This window comes from Coregonus lavaretus (genome assembly GCF_964263955.1).
Source record: "Coregonus lavaretus genome assembly, chromosome: 8".
Classification (NCBI taxonomy): Eukaryota; Metazoa; Chordata; class Actinopteri; order Salmoniformes; family Salmonidae; genus Coregonus; species Coregonus lavaretus.
Window position 1 is genome coordinate 13,678,196 of NC_139995.1, and position 16,926 is coordinate 13,695,121.

Consider the following 16,926-nt stretch of genomic DNA (forward strand, 5'->3'; position numbering starts at 1 on the left):
AGTAATTTAACTGCCTGTCTGCCGAATGTCAGTGCAGTACGGAGTCACAGATGAAAGGTTCCCAAAATCTTTGACCGAGTCTTAATCTAGCTAGCGAATGATGATGCCAACCGTTAGCTAGCACTGGCATAATCGTATAATGGAGAGTGAATTAAATTATTTCTTCATGATCTTCCTAGCTAGTTATCTAGTTGTGGCCATCTAGCTAAAGTATGAGCAAGGACATTATACAAATTCTAGCTAGCTAGTTAGCAACATTAGCGCAGAAAAGGTAGTTTTGGCCGTTTACAGAACATGGACATACCAACGGAAACAAAGCAAGCAACGCTACTGCCCGTTCTGGCCTGGAGTATTTTAACAAGGCTGACGGCCGATGTACTGTGCTATTTGAACACACACAAAAATGACTGCAGAGGTGCGAAGTATTGTGGTCTGTCCAAGCCCTAAATCTGGACAATGCCAATTGATGCCATTTATGCAAAACTGAACTAAGAAACTTTCTCTGTTTTCTCTAGGAGAAAGAGATAATAGTGAACATGAATGAGGAAAATGGGAAACTGCTGGCAGAGAAGAGGGATCTGCTCGGAAAACTGAATGACGTGGAGGAGAAAACAATCAACAGTGTGCTTGCTGCCACTACCACTCAATGCAGGTATTCAGAACCCCCCCCACTAACACCACTCAATACAGTACTGAACCCCACCAATACTACTAAACACAAGTACTACTAACCGCCTCTGATTTAGCACAGGAATGAAAGTACAGCTCCACCATTTAGCACAGGAATGAGACTACAGCTCCACCATTTAGCACAGGAATGAGACTACAGCTCCACCATTTAGCACAGGAATGAGACTACAGCTCCACCATTTAGCACAGGAATGAGACTACAGCTCCACCATTTAGCACAGGAATGAGACTACAGCGCCATCATTTAGCACAGCTACTGAACCTCCTGTAGTGTTGTTGAGTGTTGGATGTGGCTGTGGAGTGTCTGAGTGTGGTGTTTCATTCTCCAGTGTGGATTTCCTGGAGAAGGAAAGCAAGCACTTACAGGACACCATAGTGGAGATGTCCGGTCTGATACCTAATGGAGCAACATTGCAGCGCGCTCTAAATAATCTCCATAAAGCACGCAGCGCTAATGTACAGGTACATTGGGTGGCGTAGAAATGTGGATTGTTGTTTAAGTTGTCAAAGTATCAAACGATTTAAATTGCCCATAGTCTGTATTCTTGGAAAGCCAGTCATAATTGGACTTCATACTTAGTGGCGTTAAAGTTGCAATCTGCAGTTCAAACAATAACAAAACGGCCAACCCTGCCACTGATTTGGTAAATAGCTCAGGGATGAGGCAGGAGAAATGTAACCACTCAAATTTGTAGACAGAGCTATGGATGCAAGGTCTGACCATCCATTGTACATGTGGTTGTGTTGTTTAAAATTGTCAAAAAAATCTACTAAAAAATCAATCAAAATTAAATTTTAAACATGTTTTGAGGATATACAGTGTTTGTTTCCAATTACATTGTTTATCATCAAAGGAGTAAAACAAGCTTGTTTTGGGGCATGATGGGGTTAGACAATTGAACTAAGCTCATGAGGAATTTATAAGTTGTATTCTTCAAGATTCAATAGGGCATATCATGAATTTAAAAGAAAAAAATTGATGTAGCAATCACAGATTCCCTTAAAGGGGCAATGTAGCAGATTGTTAAAGGGCAATTCCACCACTTTCCAACCTCATGTTCATTATCATCTCCAGCAAAATACCAGTGTCTACATATGTGAAAACAGCGTGTTTCTATAATCTGTAGTTAAAAAGAGAAGAAAGGTCCTAAAAATGCTTCTATGACATCACAGGGTAGGATTAAAAGTAAGAAAAACAATGATTTTCAAAACCTGCAACGAGTTTCTAGCAAAAGGGATGTTATTTTATTACTCCCCACGTCACTGCGAATCTCATAGAAATGCACAGTTTTCACATAGACACTGTTATTGTGCTGGAGATAATGAAAAGGAGATTGAAAAGTGGTGGAATTGCACTTTAAGGTTGTCAACAAACAACTCTAGTTGTGCGTTCCACATTCTCATGTTTTCATGAGCCTAGATTTACCCTGGATGCATTCTTGCTATATGGAATTTATTTTATGATTTAATCTAAGTCCTAAAACACAGCACTGCACAGAACAGAGAGTTTTTAATTGATTGTGTGTGTATGAAGATGGATAAAGTTGTGGCTGGAGAATGCTAGCTCGGGGTTCAGGATATGTTTAAAAGTGCAGGATAAGGTTAAAAGACAGGGCATGAGGTTGACTTGAAAGTGGGATTTTGCCTCACCATAACGTGACACATTTCCGTTTGTTTTTTAAATCAGGAATTGAAGAAAATGTCTCATTTTGAGAGCACACTGCTAACGTCTAGTCATCTGAAAACCAGGTAAAGAAACGTCACTGTTCTGTTTATGTTCTAATTTTGTTCCAAAACAGCCATCGTCTTGAAAGGATACCGTATCCACTTAAACAGAGCATCTTTGTTGCACTTCCCTTAAAGTAAGACAATGGGTTTTCTGTGGTCAACAGAGTTCTGCCCAGAGCATTTGACATGAGAAGCCATTTGGACAACATCTATAGGAGCAACGCCAGTCACACAGAGGAAGCCACCTCTCCAAGTTCTTCACTCACCTCTCAACTCTCTACCCTGACCATGCAGCCTGTGGAGACGGGCTATCTGAACCTGACCTCATCACCAGGGGTGTGGGACAGCAATCTGAACCTGACCTCCCCTCTGACCAGGGCAGACCACCATACCCACTCAGATGCACTGAGCTCGGACAGTGACGATGTGTGAGGACAGACAGACAGGCAGCTACAGCCAAACCTAGGACGGGAATGCTGCAATGAATAATGCCATGACAGGACTAATTGTTTTATTTATATATTACATCTATTCTATGCATTGTGGATTTACAGTCTATTAAAGTTTATTTTGTGTCATATAACTTCTGTGATATTTTCACATTGTCAGTATTTACAGGGGCAATCAGCAGTTGCTACGTCCATTTTTGGACTTATATTAATGATATGTACCCATTGATTCTTGAAGAATAACACATACAGTACCAGTCAAAAGTTTGGACACAACTACTCATTCAAGGGTTTAAATTTATTTTATACAATTTTCTACATTGTAGAATAATAGTGAAGACATCAAAACTATGAAATAACACATATGGAATCATGTAGTAACCAGAAAACTGTTAAACAAATCAAAATATATTTGAGATTCTTCAAAGTAGCCACCCTTTGCCTTGATGACAGCTTAGCACACTCGTGGCATTCTCTCAACCAGCTTCACCTGGAATGCTTTTCCAAAAGTCTTGAGGAGTTCCCACATGCTGAGCACTTGTTGGCTGCTTTTCCTTCACTCTGAGGTTCAACTCATCCCAAACCATCTCAATTGGGCTGAGGTCGGGTGATTGTAGAGGCCAGGTCATCTGATGCAGCACTCCATCAATCCATCTGTGTTGGGTCATTATCCTTTTGAAAAACAAATGATAGTCCCACTAAGCGCTAATTAGATGGGATGGCGTATTGCTGCAGAATGCTGTGGTAGCAATGCTGGTTAAGTGTGCCTTAAATTGTAAATAAATCACGGACAGTGTCACCAGAAAAGCACCATCACACCACCTCCTCCATGCTTCACGGTGGGAACCACACATGCGGAGATCATCCATTAATCTACTCTGCTTTTCACAAAGACACAGCAGTTGGAAAAAATCTCAAATTTGGACTCATCAGACCAAAGGACAGATTTCCACCAGTCTAATGTCCATTGCTCGCGTTTCTTGGCCCAAGCAAGTCTCTTCTTCTTATTGGTGTCCTTTAGTAGTGGTTTCTTTGCAGCAATTCGACCATGAAGGCCTGATTCACGAAGTCTCCTCTGAACAGTTGATGTTGAGATGTGTCTGTTACTTGACCTCTGTGAAGCATTTATTTGGGCTGCAATCTGAGGTGCAGTTAACTCTAATGAACTTATCCTCTGCAGCAGAGGTAACTCTGGGTCTTGCTTTCCTGTGTCGGTCCTCATGAGAGCCAGTTTCATCATAGCGTTTGATGGTTTTTGCGACTGCACTTGAAGAATCTTTCAAAGTTCTTGAAATGTTCCGTATTGACTGACCTTCATGTCTTAAAGTAATGATGGACTGTCGTTTCTCTTTGCTTATTTGAGCTGTTCTTGCCATAATATGGACTTGGTCTTTTACCAAATAGAGCTACCTTGTCTCAACACAACTGATTGGCTCAAACGCATTAAGGAGGAAAGGAATTCCACAAATTAACTTTTAAGAAGGCACACCTGTTAATTGAAATGCATTCCAGGTTGAGTGTGCAAAGCTGTCATCAAGGCAAAGGGTGGCTACTTTGAAGAATCTCAAATATAAAATATATTTTGATTTGTTTAACACTTTTTTGGTTACTACATGATTCCATTTGTGTCATTTCATAGTTTTGATGTCTTCACTATTATTCTACAATGTAGAAAATAGTAACAATAAAGAAAAACCCTTGAATGAGTAGGTGTGTCCAAACTTTTGACTGGTACTGTAAATGCCTCATGAGCTTAGTTCAACTGTCGTACCCCATCAGAACCCAAAATATAAGCTTGTTTTACTACAACGTTTGTAAACAAACACTATATAGCCTCAAAACATGGTTCAAACTATAATTTTGATCAATCCTTGCATCCATAGCTCTGTCTATGCATTTGAGAGGTTAGCTTTCTCCTGCCCCATCCCTCAGCTTCTTACCAAAACGGGTGGGCAGCACGCTCTGTTATTGTTTCAACTGCTGATTGCTGCTTTAAGTTTAAACCAAGGAGAGTAATTAGTAGAACAGTATTTAGACTTAGAAAAACAGTAATAATTTGTTAAAAGGGGTGTAAATAGGATAATTTGTCAAAGAATCGAGAACATCACCGTTTTCAATCCTGCCCACACGGGACCGTTGCCTGGCACTGCTGGCAGCACCCACATCATCCCGAGCACAGCTGCACGTGTGCTGCTGTACACGCTATCCAATCGTAGCAGCAGAACCAACCTACTGTCCCCCCATTTCTTTACAGACAGCAGAACTACCAATCGTCGCCAATGTTATGTTGAAAGAACGAGACTTGTTCTTTATAAAAGTTGTTTTGGTTTTACCCCCCACCCCAACTCAAACATCTAAACATTCCTGAGCTAACATTAGCATCACAAACAACAGTTATTCCTTTAGGCAAGGTCAGAGATCGTATGGTGGCTCAGGATGTTTGGGATGACTCAACTACGGTGAGTAAAGTGGGACAAACAATAACTGCCAGGGTACGATATAGCGAACTTATACCACAGCATTGTTGAATATTTGTTTCTGACAGGCTAGAAGGGCTAACTCGCCGTCCCATTGCGTCATCCACTTTTTTCAAGATAATGTACAGAACATTGGCATTTATCCCTTACATAATTCACCCACATTGAATCGCACCCCAAAGAAGCAAATCTCATTTTAATGAGTAGCAGAAAAACCCAGGCAAAATCAGTGAGTTCAGCCCCCCTTTAAGAATGTTGTTATTCGAAGACATGTGGCCAGTAAATCCTTGTCCTTAGAGGCATGCAATATCCCCAACATGAGATGTTGTCATTTTTAGACAGTTAGGCCTAGATTCAACCCGTAGTGCTACTGATCGAATCTAGCCCTTATTTTGGAGTGGGGTTGCTATGGGTGGATCCTGACAAGTTCTTAAAAAATAAACTTGGATAAGGTATCCATCTTTATTTGTAAAATTAATTATACAAAAAAACAATTTCCAATATCTAATACAACGTTATAGAACAGATTTTTACTTCATAATCCTCAAATAAATATTAACCATACAAAAGAAGCAGTGCAAGCATAGCCTAAGTTAAATCATTTGCATACATTTCCCATATGTTCCAGACTAGACATCCGGGTTTAACAGGGGAATTCCTGGCAGCCACAGACAGCAAGCTGGGTGGGTGGAGAGACAATACCGCCAGACAACTGAAGCGAAACGTACTACTTGGTAAAATCATGTTTCAATACACAAGCCAAAGATTCCACAGTTTCACAGCTCCAATAATCTGACAGCCCATTGTGACATATTTACAAGCCTCATTGCTCTGAACAAGGCATGGGCATAAGTCACATTGGGCTGTAGACTATCGCAGCTCCGTACTGTGGACTATGTTTGAAGCTTCAGGGGCTTTTGCTCATTAGATTATTGCACACAGGTTCTGATTACTCACTCTGTAACCCGGAGTGTGTCATATTTTTTCTCTGACCAGAGCAGGCGGGTCACATGTATGTCACCACGGTAGCCGATGTTGCTGTCCCAGCAGTACTCAGGAGACAGCACTTTGCTGGGCTTATGGAGCCACAGGTACTTGTTGAGGTGACTCTCGTCGTGCCACAGAGCCTCCACCTGGTTCTCCTTGTCCTCCATGATGGCCTGGTAACAGGTATCTGTCATATTCTTCACTGTCTGCCACGAGCCTCCAAACACAGCAGCATGATAGTAGAAGTCCCCACTCTCCATGTAAGCCCTGGACCTGGGGTTGCGGTCGTAGGTGTAGAGGCTCTGTGGTCGGTGGTAGTAGTAGGCGTGGAGCAGAGCCACACAGTCTCCCAAAGTCTCTGAGCCGAACCGACCCACAAACACCTGGTCCACGTCAAAGCAGAAGACGTAGCGGCTGTGGTGACGAATCTGTGACTCGATGGCATCTGCGATAGCCCTCATACGCATCATGGAGATGTCCTGCCAGCGAGAGTGTCTCTGCACCCTCACAACTTTCAGGCTACGCCCAGGACCAAGCTGGATGTCTGGTACCCTCTCGGGAACGTCCGTGAACACATAGTATGTCACAGGTAAAGACCCCATAAAGTGACGCTCAGCAGAGAGAAGGAATACCTTCAGGTAGGCATCTAGATACCTTGGGATGGGAAGGAGTAAAACTCTGGTTCAAGAAGAACATCTCCAAATATGTTGTTTAAGTGACTGAAAAGTGTTTCATAAGAATTGATAAATTGATATTAAACTGGTAACAGATGAAAAACCGACCTGCCCACAGCGAATACAGTGAGAGACACAGAGGAGTGGTTCTTCCTGTGCTCCTGGTCGTAATGATCTGGGTCAAACATCCCATCCCAGATCACAGGGGCTCCCCAGTAAGTGCAGGTCTGAACATCACCTCTGGACCTGGTAGGAAAGAAAAGAACCGACAGAGGTCTGGGTTTCAGAACAAACAATGGCCAAAAAACAGTGGCTTCACTGTAGTGTGTGGTATATGGAATCGGAGCATTCAGGGAGACAACAGGAAAATGATATAGAATAAAAGGGTAATAAGGGTAATTAACCCCTTTTTTTAGAGACCGTGGAAGATATGAAGCAAGGTTAACATGCTGTCAATGCTCAAGGGAGTGGCCCTTTTTAGTGCATTTGAATATTGCAGGACTTACAGTGCATTTGGAAAGTATTCAGACCCCTTGACTTTTTCCACATTTTGTTACAGCCTTATTCTGAAATGGATTAAATTAAAAACAAAGACAATCCTCAATCTACACACAATATCCCATAATGACAAAGTAAAAATAAAAAAACAGAAATACCCTGTTTACATAAGTATTCAGACCCTTTGCTACGAGACTCGAAATTGAGCTCAGATTGAGTTTGAGTTTATTTTTTACAGGGACAGTGCACATTAATCAACGTTTCAGTAAAAGTGCCGGTTTTAGCCAGCCGGCTAATTTTCAACCGCAGTCCCTGGGCAGGTTATTAAAAACAATTACAATATAGACAATAACAACATAGAACAAGACATAGCATACAGACATAGCAACATAGGACAAGCAAGACGTAGCATACAGACCGAGCAACATAGAACAAAAAGCAGCAAGACAAAATTCATAAAAGCAACAAAATGTTTCCACACCTCACAAGTTACAGACAACAGACATGGAAAGCGGCAACACACAGCTAGGGACCATGTTCACAAATCTGATTGACCTTTAGCCATGTCTTCAAGCATTTTGTGAAAGTGTGATATGTGGTGCAGTTGTGTGTGTCTGATGGCAGTGTATTCCAGACATGGGAAGCTCTCACAGAAAAAGCAGATTTACTAAAGGTGCTTTTCCTTAGGGGAACTACACAGTCACCTCTCATGGCAGACCTTGTGGATCTGCTGCCATATGTTTGGGTTTTCTGTTTAACAAAAATACTGAGTGGAGGGGGAGCCAAGCCATTTAGGATCTTGAATACAAGACATGCATCGGTGTATTGCACAAGATTTTCCCAACTCAGGAGCTCATGCTTTCTAAGGATGTGACAGTGATGATGGCTATTGGGCTTCCTATCAAGCACTTTGAGAGCCTGTTTGTAGACAGACTGAATAGGTCTTACTGTTGTACAGCAAGCTTGGGCCCAACTAGTCAAGCAGTATGTTAAGTGGGGGAGTATCATAGATTTGAAGTACAGTTTTGCTACCTCTGTAGTCAAACAATTTCGTATAAATCGGAAATTAGCTAGGTTGAATTTGGTTATTTGAATTACCTTTTTAACATGCTTTTTAAAAGAGAGGTTGGAATCAAGTATGATGCCAAGGTACTTAAAATCAGATACCCCCTGGAGCTTCTCCCCTGACACATAGACTTCTGGCTCAGTAGCATCTGTTGCCCTCTTTGTGAAGAACATGCAAACAGTTTTTTTCACATTGAGATGCAAACACGAGTCACTGAGCCACTTTGTAACCTGGACCATTACAGTAGTGAGTTCTTGTGCAGCTTGTTGTTTGCTCTTTGCATGCACATATATCACTGTATCATCTGCATACATTTGAACTTCAGACCCAGTACAGACAGAAGGCAGATCATTAATGTACAGGCTGAACAGGAGGGGCCCCAGTATTGACCCTTGGGGCACACCCACATCATAGCTAAGAGTGGGCGATAGCTCATTGCTCACTCTGACACACTGAGTTCTGCCTTCAAGGTATGATTTCATCCATCTCAAGGCATCGGGGGAAAAGTTGAACTTGGACAATTTTGTGATGAGAATCTCATGGTTAACAGTATCAAAAGCCTTCCTTAGGTCCAGAAACACAGCCCCAACAACGCCCCCTTTGTCCATCTTGGACTTCACATTTTCCAGAAAAAAGCAGTTGGCCATTTCTGTGGAGTGTTTCGCTCTGAAGCCAAACTGCATGGAATGTAATGTGAAGGGGCTGTTGTTGAGGTGGGCAATCAGTTGTTCTGCTACACACTTTTCAACAACCTTTGACACCACAGGTAGTATACTAATGGGCCTGTAGTTACTCACGTCAGCAGGGTCGCCTGATTTAAAGATGGCCGTTATTATGGCCGACTTCCATACCCTTGGAAACACCCCGAGACCAATAGATGTGTTGGTGACCTTAGTAATGGGGCCAATGAGTGACTCTTTGTAGTTTTTAAGAAAGGTAGAGTCCATCCCAAACACATCTTTGGCTTTAGAGTTCTTTAGTGAGCTAATCACCTTGTCTACCTTTGACTCAGAAACCTCCCTTATGATGAAGACAGGTTGAGCATCATTTACTAGCACTGAGCCCAAGAAACCAGTGGAGGGGTTCTGTGTCAGTACCCTGACAGAGTCAATAAAGTAGGAATTGAAGGCTATTGCTATTTCGACTGCATCCTGTGTTAGATTGTTATTCACCATGATTTCTAGTCTTTTTGCAGTGTTACTATGGTCTTTCCCTGTTAACTTTTTTAGATTCTCCCAGATCAGTTTAGAATTTCCCTTTGCTTCACCAATTATGTTAATAAAAAAGTTTGCCTTGGCCTGTCTGATTTCTTTCATCACCTTATTTCTCAACATGGTAAACCTACGTCTGTCATGCTCTAATTTGGATCTTAGGGCTATTTTTAGATAATAATCTCGTTCTTTCATCAATTTCCAGATTTCTCCATTTAGCCAAGGAAGAGTGCTCTTTTGGCCAGGTTTGGATTTGATTTTCTTTAGGAAACCATTTAATGTAGTCTGGATTGTGGATAGAAAAACTTGACTATCAGCTTCCACGTCTGCATAGGACAAGAGATCATTCCAGTTAATTCCCTTAATTGCATTTTCAAAATAGCTTAATTCACTTTTAGGTATTCTTAGTTGATCAGGCTTTCTAACAGTAGAGAGGTTAAACCTGCTCTTAGACAGCTTTCTGGCTATAAGTGTCAGATTATGATCAGATAGCCCAGTAACCATATTGAATGATTTAGTCACTCTCTCTGGTTTATTACTGAACACCAAATCAATCTGTGTTTTAGAGCAACAAGTCACCCTGGTTGGCCCTTTAACTAGCTGTGTAAGGTCAAAGGTATTAGTGATCCGTTTGAGGGTTTTCCTACAACACTTGTCTTCATAATTAATGTTGCATCCTGTTTGCATCCTGTTTCCATTTATCATCCTTGATGTTTCTACAACTTGATTGGATTCCACCTGTGGTAAATTCAATTGATTGGACATGATTTAGAAAGGCACACACCTGTCTATATAAGGTCCCACAGTTGACAGTGCATGTCAGAGCCGCCCGGCCAAACTGAGCAATTGGCGGAGAAGGACCTTGGTCAGGAAGGTGACCAAACACCTGATGGTCACTCTGACAGAGCTCCAGAGTTCCTCTGTGGCGATGGGAGAACCTTCCAATAAGACAACCATCGCTGCAGCACTCCACCAATCAGGCATTTATGTTAGCGTGGCCAGACGGAAGCCACTCCTCAGTAAAAGGCACATGAGAGCCTGCTTGGAGTTTGCCAAAAGGCATCAAAAGGACTCTCAGACCATGAGAAACAAGATTCTCTGGTCTGATGAAACCAAGATTGAACTCTTTGGCCTGAATTTACGGTGAAACATGGTGGTGGCAGCGTCATGCTGTGGGGATGTTTTTCAGCGGCAGGGACTGGGACACTAGTCAGTATCAAGGGAAAGATGAACGGAGCAAAGTACAGGGAGATCCTTGATGAAAACCTGCTCAGGACCTCAGATTGGGGCGAAGGTTCAACCTTCCAACAGGACAATGACCCTAAGCACACAGCCAAGACAACACAGGAGTGGCTTCGGGACAAGTCTCTGAATGTCCTTGAGCGGCCCAGCCAGAGCCCGGACTTGAACCTGATCGAACATCTCTGGAGAAACCTACAGATAGCTGTGCAGTGACGCTCCCCATCCAACCTGACAGAGCTTGAGAGGATCTGCAGAGAAGAATGGGAGAAACTCCCCAAATACAGGTGTGCCAAGCTTGTAGCTTCATACCCAAGAAGACTCGAGTCTGTAATTGCTGCCAAAGATGCTTCAACAAAGTACTGAGTAAAGGGTCTGAATACTTACAGTGAGGGAAAAAAGTATTTGATCCCCTGCTGATTTTGTACGTTTTCCCACCGACAAAGACATGATCAGTCTATAATTTTAATGGTAGGTTTATTTGAACAGTGAGAGACAGAATAACAACAAAAAAATCCAGAAAAACGCATGTCAAAAATGTTATCAATTGATTCGCATTTGAATGAGGGAAATAAGTATTTGACCCCTCTGCAAAACATGACTTAGTACTTGGTGGCAAAACCCTTGTTGGCAATCACAGATGTCAGACGTTTCTTGTAGTTGGCCACCAGGTTTGCAGACATCTCAGGAGGGATTTTGTTCCACTCCTCTTTGCAGATCTTCGCCAAATCATTAAGGTTTCGAGGCTGACGTTTGGCAACTTGAACCTTCAGGTCCCTCCACAGATTTTCTATGGGATTATGGTCTGGAGACTGGCTAGGCCACTCCATGACATTAATGTGCTTCTTCTTGAGCCACTCCTTTGTTGCCTTGGCCGTGTGTTTTGGGTCATTGTCATGCTGGAATACCCATCCACGACCCATTTTCAATGCCCTGGCTGAGGGAAGGAGGTTCTCACCCAAGATTTGACGGTACATGGCCCCGTCCATCGTCCCTTTGATGCGGTGAAGTTGTCCTGTCCCCTTAGCAGAAAAACACCTCCAAAGCATAATGTTTCCACCTCCATGTTTGACAGTGGGGATGGTGTTCTTGGGGTCATAGGCAGCATTCCTCCTCCTCCAAACACGGCGAGTTGAGTTGATGCCAAAGAGCTCCATTTTGGTCTCATCTGACCACAACACTTTCACCCAGTTCTCCTCTGAATCATTCAGATGTTCATTGGCAAACTTCAGACGGCCCTGTATACAGTGGGGAGAACAAGTATTTGATACACTGCCGATTTTGTAGGTTTTCCTACTTACAAAGCATGTAGAGGTCTGTCATTTTTATCATAGGTACACTTCAACTGTGATAGACGGATTCTAAAACAAAAATCCAGAAAATCACATTGTATGATTTTTAAGTAATTAATTTGCATTTTATTGCATGACATAAGTATTTGATACATCAGAAAAGCAGAACTTAATATTTGGTACAGAAACCTTTGTTTGCAATTACAGAGATCATACGTTTCCTGTAGGTCTTGACCAGGTTTGCACACACTGCAGCAGGGATTTTGGCCCACTCCTCCATACAGACTTTCTCCAGATCCTTCAGGTTTCAGGGCTGTCGCTGGGCAATCCGGACTTTCAGCTCCCTCCAAAGATTTTCCATTGGGTTCAGGTCTGGAGACTCGCTAGGCCACTCCAGGACCTTGAGATGCTTCTTACGGAGCCACTCCTTAGTTGCCCTGGCTGTGTGTTTCGGGTCGTTGTCATGCTGGAAGACCCAGCCACGACCCATCTTCAATGCTCTTACTGAGGGAAGGAGGTTGTTGGCCAAGATCTCGCGATACATGGCCCCATCCATCCTTCCCTCAATATGGTGCAGTCGTCCTGTCCCCTTTGCAGAAAAGCATCCCCAAAGAATGATGGTTCCACCTCCATGCTTCACGGTTGGGATGGTGTTCTCGGGGTTGTACTCATCCTTCTTCTTCCTCCAAACACGGCGAGTGGAGTTTAGACCAAAAAGCTCTATTTTTGTCTCATCAGACCACATGACCTTCTCCCATTCCTCCTCTGGATCATCCAGATGGTCATTGGCAAACTTCAGATGGGCCTGGACATGCGCTGGCTTGAGCAGGGGGACTTGCGTACGCTGCAGGATTTTAATCCATGATGGCATAGTGTGTTACTAATGGTTTTCTTTGAGACTGTGGTCCCAGCTCTCTTCAGGTCATTGACCAGGTCCTGCCGTGTAGTTCTGGGCTGATCCCTCACCTTCATCATGATCATTGATGCCCCACGAAGTGAGACCTTGCATGGAGCCCCAGACCGAGGGTGATTGACGGTCATCTTGAACTTCTTCCATTTTCTAATAATTGCGCCAACAGTTGTTGCCTTCTCACCAAGCTGCTTGCCTATTGTCCTGTAGCCCATCCCAGCCTTGTGCAGGTCTACATTTTTATCCCTGATGTCCTTACACAGCTCTCTGGTCTTGGCCATTGTGGAGAGGTTGGAATCTGTTTGATTGAGTGTGTGGACAGGTGTCTTTTATACAGGTAACGAGTTCAAACAGGTGCAGTTAATACAGGTAATGGGTAGAGAACAGGAGGGCTTCTTAAAGAAAAACTAACAGGTCTGTGAGAGCCGGAATTCTTACTGGTTGGTAGGTGATCAAATACTTATGTCATGCAATAAAATGCAAATTAATTACTTAAAAATCATACAATGTGATTTTCTGGATTTTTGATTCCGTCTCTCACAGTTGAAGTGTACCTATGATAAAAATTACAGACCTCTACATGCTTTGTAAGTAGGAAAACCTGCAAAATCGGCAGTGTATCAAATACTTGTTCTCCCCACTGTATGTGCTTTCTTGAGCAGGGGGACCTTGCGGGCGCTGCAGGATTTCAGTCCTTCACGGCGTAGTGTGTTACCAATTGTTTTCTTGGTGACTATGGTCCCAGCTGCCTTGAGATCATTGACAAGATCCTCCCGTGTAGTTCTGGGCTGATTCTTCACCGTTCTCATGATCATTGCAACTCCACGAGGTGAGATCATGCATGGAGCCCCAGGCCGAGGGAGATTGACAGTTCTTTTGTGTTTCTTCCATTTGCGAATAGTCGCACCAACTGTTGTCACCTTCTCACCAAGCTGCTTTGCGATGGTCTTGTAGCCCATTCCAGCCTTGTGTAGGTCTACAATCTTGTCCCTGACATCCTTGGAGAGCTCTTTGGTCTTGGCCATGGTGGAGAGTTTGGAATCTGATTGATTGATTGCTTCTGTGGACATGTGTCTTTTATACAGGTAACAAGCTGAGATTAGGAGCACTCCCTTTAAGAGTGGGCTCCTAATCTCAGCTCGTTACCTGTATAAAAGACACCTGGGAGCCAGAAATCTTTCTGATTGAGAGGGGGTCAAATACTTATTTCCCTCATTAAAATGTAAATCAATTTATAACATTTCTGACATGCGTTTTTCTGGATTTTTTTGTTGTTATTCTGTCTCTCACTGTTCAAATAAACCTACCATTAAAATTATAGACTGATCATTTCTTTGTCAGTGGGCAAACGTACAAAATCAGTAGGGGATCAAATACTTTTTTCCCCTCACTGGATGTAAATGTCATATACGTTTTTTATTTTTAATACATTTGCAAAAAAATCTAAAAAACTGTTTTTCTTTGTCATTATGGGGTATTGTGTGTAGATTGATGGAAAAAATATATTTAATCCATTTTAGAATAAGGCTGTAATGTAACAAAATGTGGAAAAAGTTAAGGGGTCTGAATACTTTCCGAATGCACTGTATACACTAAAGCACTCAAATTCAAATCTGGAACTCAAAGCTAGTTCCACTAATTTTTTTCCCCATTCTTCCCCTCCAACCAGGGACAGATTTAAACCTGGGACACCAGGTGGGTGCAATTAATTATCAGGCAGAACAGAAAACCAGCAGTCCCACTGGGCACAGACGTCAATTCAACGTCTATTCCATGTTGGTTCAACGTGATTTTATTGACGTGGAAACAACGTTGAGTCAACCAGCGTGTGCCCAGTGGGGTAGTCCGGGCCTCGTAGGGTAACATTTGAATACCCCTGCACTAAAGCATGAAGAATTTGACTGCTGGCTGACTAGGTCATTCTTGTGCATACAGGGTCTGACAAACAAACATACCTCTAACTAAAACCACTGCCCGTTCTCCCAAATATACTGCCAAGCAGGTTGAACAAGCAGATTATGTGGTTGACATTGCACTAAGAAACGTATTACAAGGAACTATTTGTGGTATAGAACTGTGTTGAGCTTAGCCCCATACTTTAACCAATAACACTGTTTGATATCAATGCACGTCATTAAAAAGATCTTGAGATTTCATTGTCAGCCTCCAACACAAAACAAATAAAAGTAGTGAACACAGTGAAAGTAATGGCATGCTCTGGGCATGTCATTGTGCAGACAATCATCAATAAAAAAATGGCCTACCACAGGTCTAGGGAGGCATCTATACTGTTCCCCAGCTTCAGCTTCTCTGCAGGGGCTAGAGGACATCGGCTCATGGGAAGGAACCCCTCCATGTACCTGCAATGCAACGCAACATGCTGGGTCAAAACGTACACACCTTTCTGTTTCTAGGTGAAGTGTATGGATTGTTTCTATTGTGTGTGACTGGTAATGTGTTTCTGGTTATGGAAAGTTCACTAGATAACAACCATACGAGATGGATTTAGTGAAATATATAGCCATTGATTGGCGAATGGGAGGAGGAGTTATCGGTTTGATTAGGAAGAGGGTATGGTATGTTAATTGTTTGGTTTAGGTAGAGAGATGCATGGGGTGGGGTGCTACTGTTTGGAAAATGATTACCTTACTGATGTAGGTGTGAAGTAAGCTATGAAGAGCAGCACAGAGGCACAGAATGCAAATGTTAATACACACTTTGCCTTGTACATTAATCTGCTGGAAAATAGACAAGAAAATATTTTCAGAAGGTGCAATAGGGAGTCAAGGCAATAACTGTCATCACTAGGCCTATATTTCCTGTTTTACCTGAAAACATGGCAAAACGACATAAAAGACCAGGACGTTTTAATTTTTAATTCTGTTTTGACAGTAAAATATTATTGTCCCAACATTGTGACCCTTTCATTTATTGTGATCAATTTTATTAGTTCAGGGGTTATGAGAGGGATTTTATTTAAAATATATATTTTTTGCTAGTTCCAACTAGAACGTGAACCCGGGAGTTTGGATTAGCATGGTCCCAGTCAAGGTGTTTAATTTTGTTCGAATGAATGAATACCCCAAAATGAATTTTAAATAAATATAATTAACGGGTAATTAACTTTATCTTAAATAATAAGTCTATTAACATAGATGACATACATGCATCATCACAGAAGTCATAGCCTACCTCATTGTGTTGCCAATGCGTTTTTTTTTTCTCTTCCGAAGTCTGTTTCAGATGGTTTAACGGAGTGAAACGAATATGCTGAGGGATTTACATTTACATTGTTAAAGTGAATACCAAACTGATGTTATTATGGCCATGATGAACAGCGCATTATAAAGATAAGTAATTATTTACTTGGATTTAGGTTAATAAAATGTAGGCCTACTTAAATTTAGGCTATACATTTATCATACATATGTGATTCTAAAGTAGCCTAAATACAGCAGGGATAAGGCACAAATATCACAAAAACATGAATTAGAGCGTTAACACAAATTAAAAACAGCATCAATGTCATCAGGTGTAGATGGAAATATTGTAGCCTACCTGCTCTTGTAAACACACCTGCTTGTTGATGCGTCTATAATAAACTGATGCCGCTTTCAAGTGCTAGTCAGAACTAGGAAACTATCATTTTTCCGACTTGCTAGCTGGTTGTAGTTATATAACTGCAGCGTTCAACGAATCAGAACG

The 16,926-nt window shown here is 42.1% G+C and overlaps 1 protein-coding gene across 1 annotated transcript; it reads right to left on the reverse strand.

The window, feature by feature from the left end:
* Positions 1–6,297: 6,297 nt before the first annotated feature.
* LOC311133438 (alpha-1,3-galactosyltransferase 2-like) lies at positions 6,298–16,418 on the reverse strand (the record flags this gene model as incomplete). The annotated part of the gene is made up of 5 exons (XM_084166928.1): positions 6,298–6,985; positions 7,114–7,251; positions 15,486–15,581; positions 15,867–15,956; positions 16,414–16,418. The coding sequence occupies 5 exons, from the start codon at positions 16,416–16,418 to the stop codon at positions 6,298–6,300; spliced, it is 1,017 nt and encodes a 338-aa protein (XP_084023054.1).
* Positions 16,419–16,926: the final 508 nt, after the last annotated feature.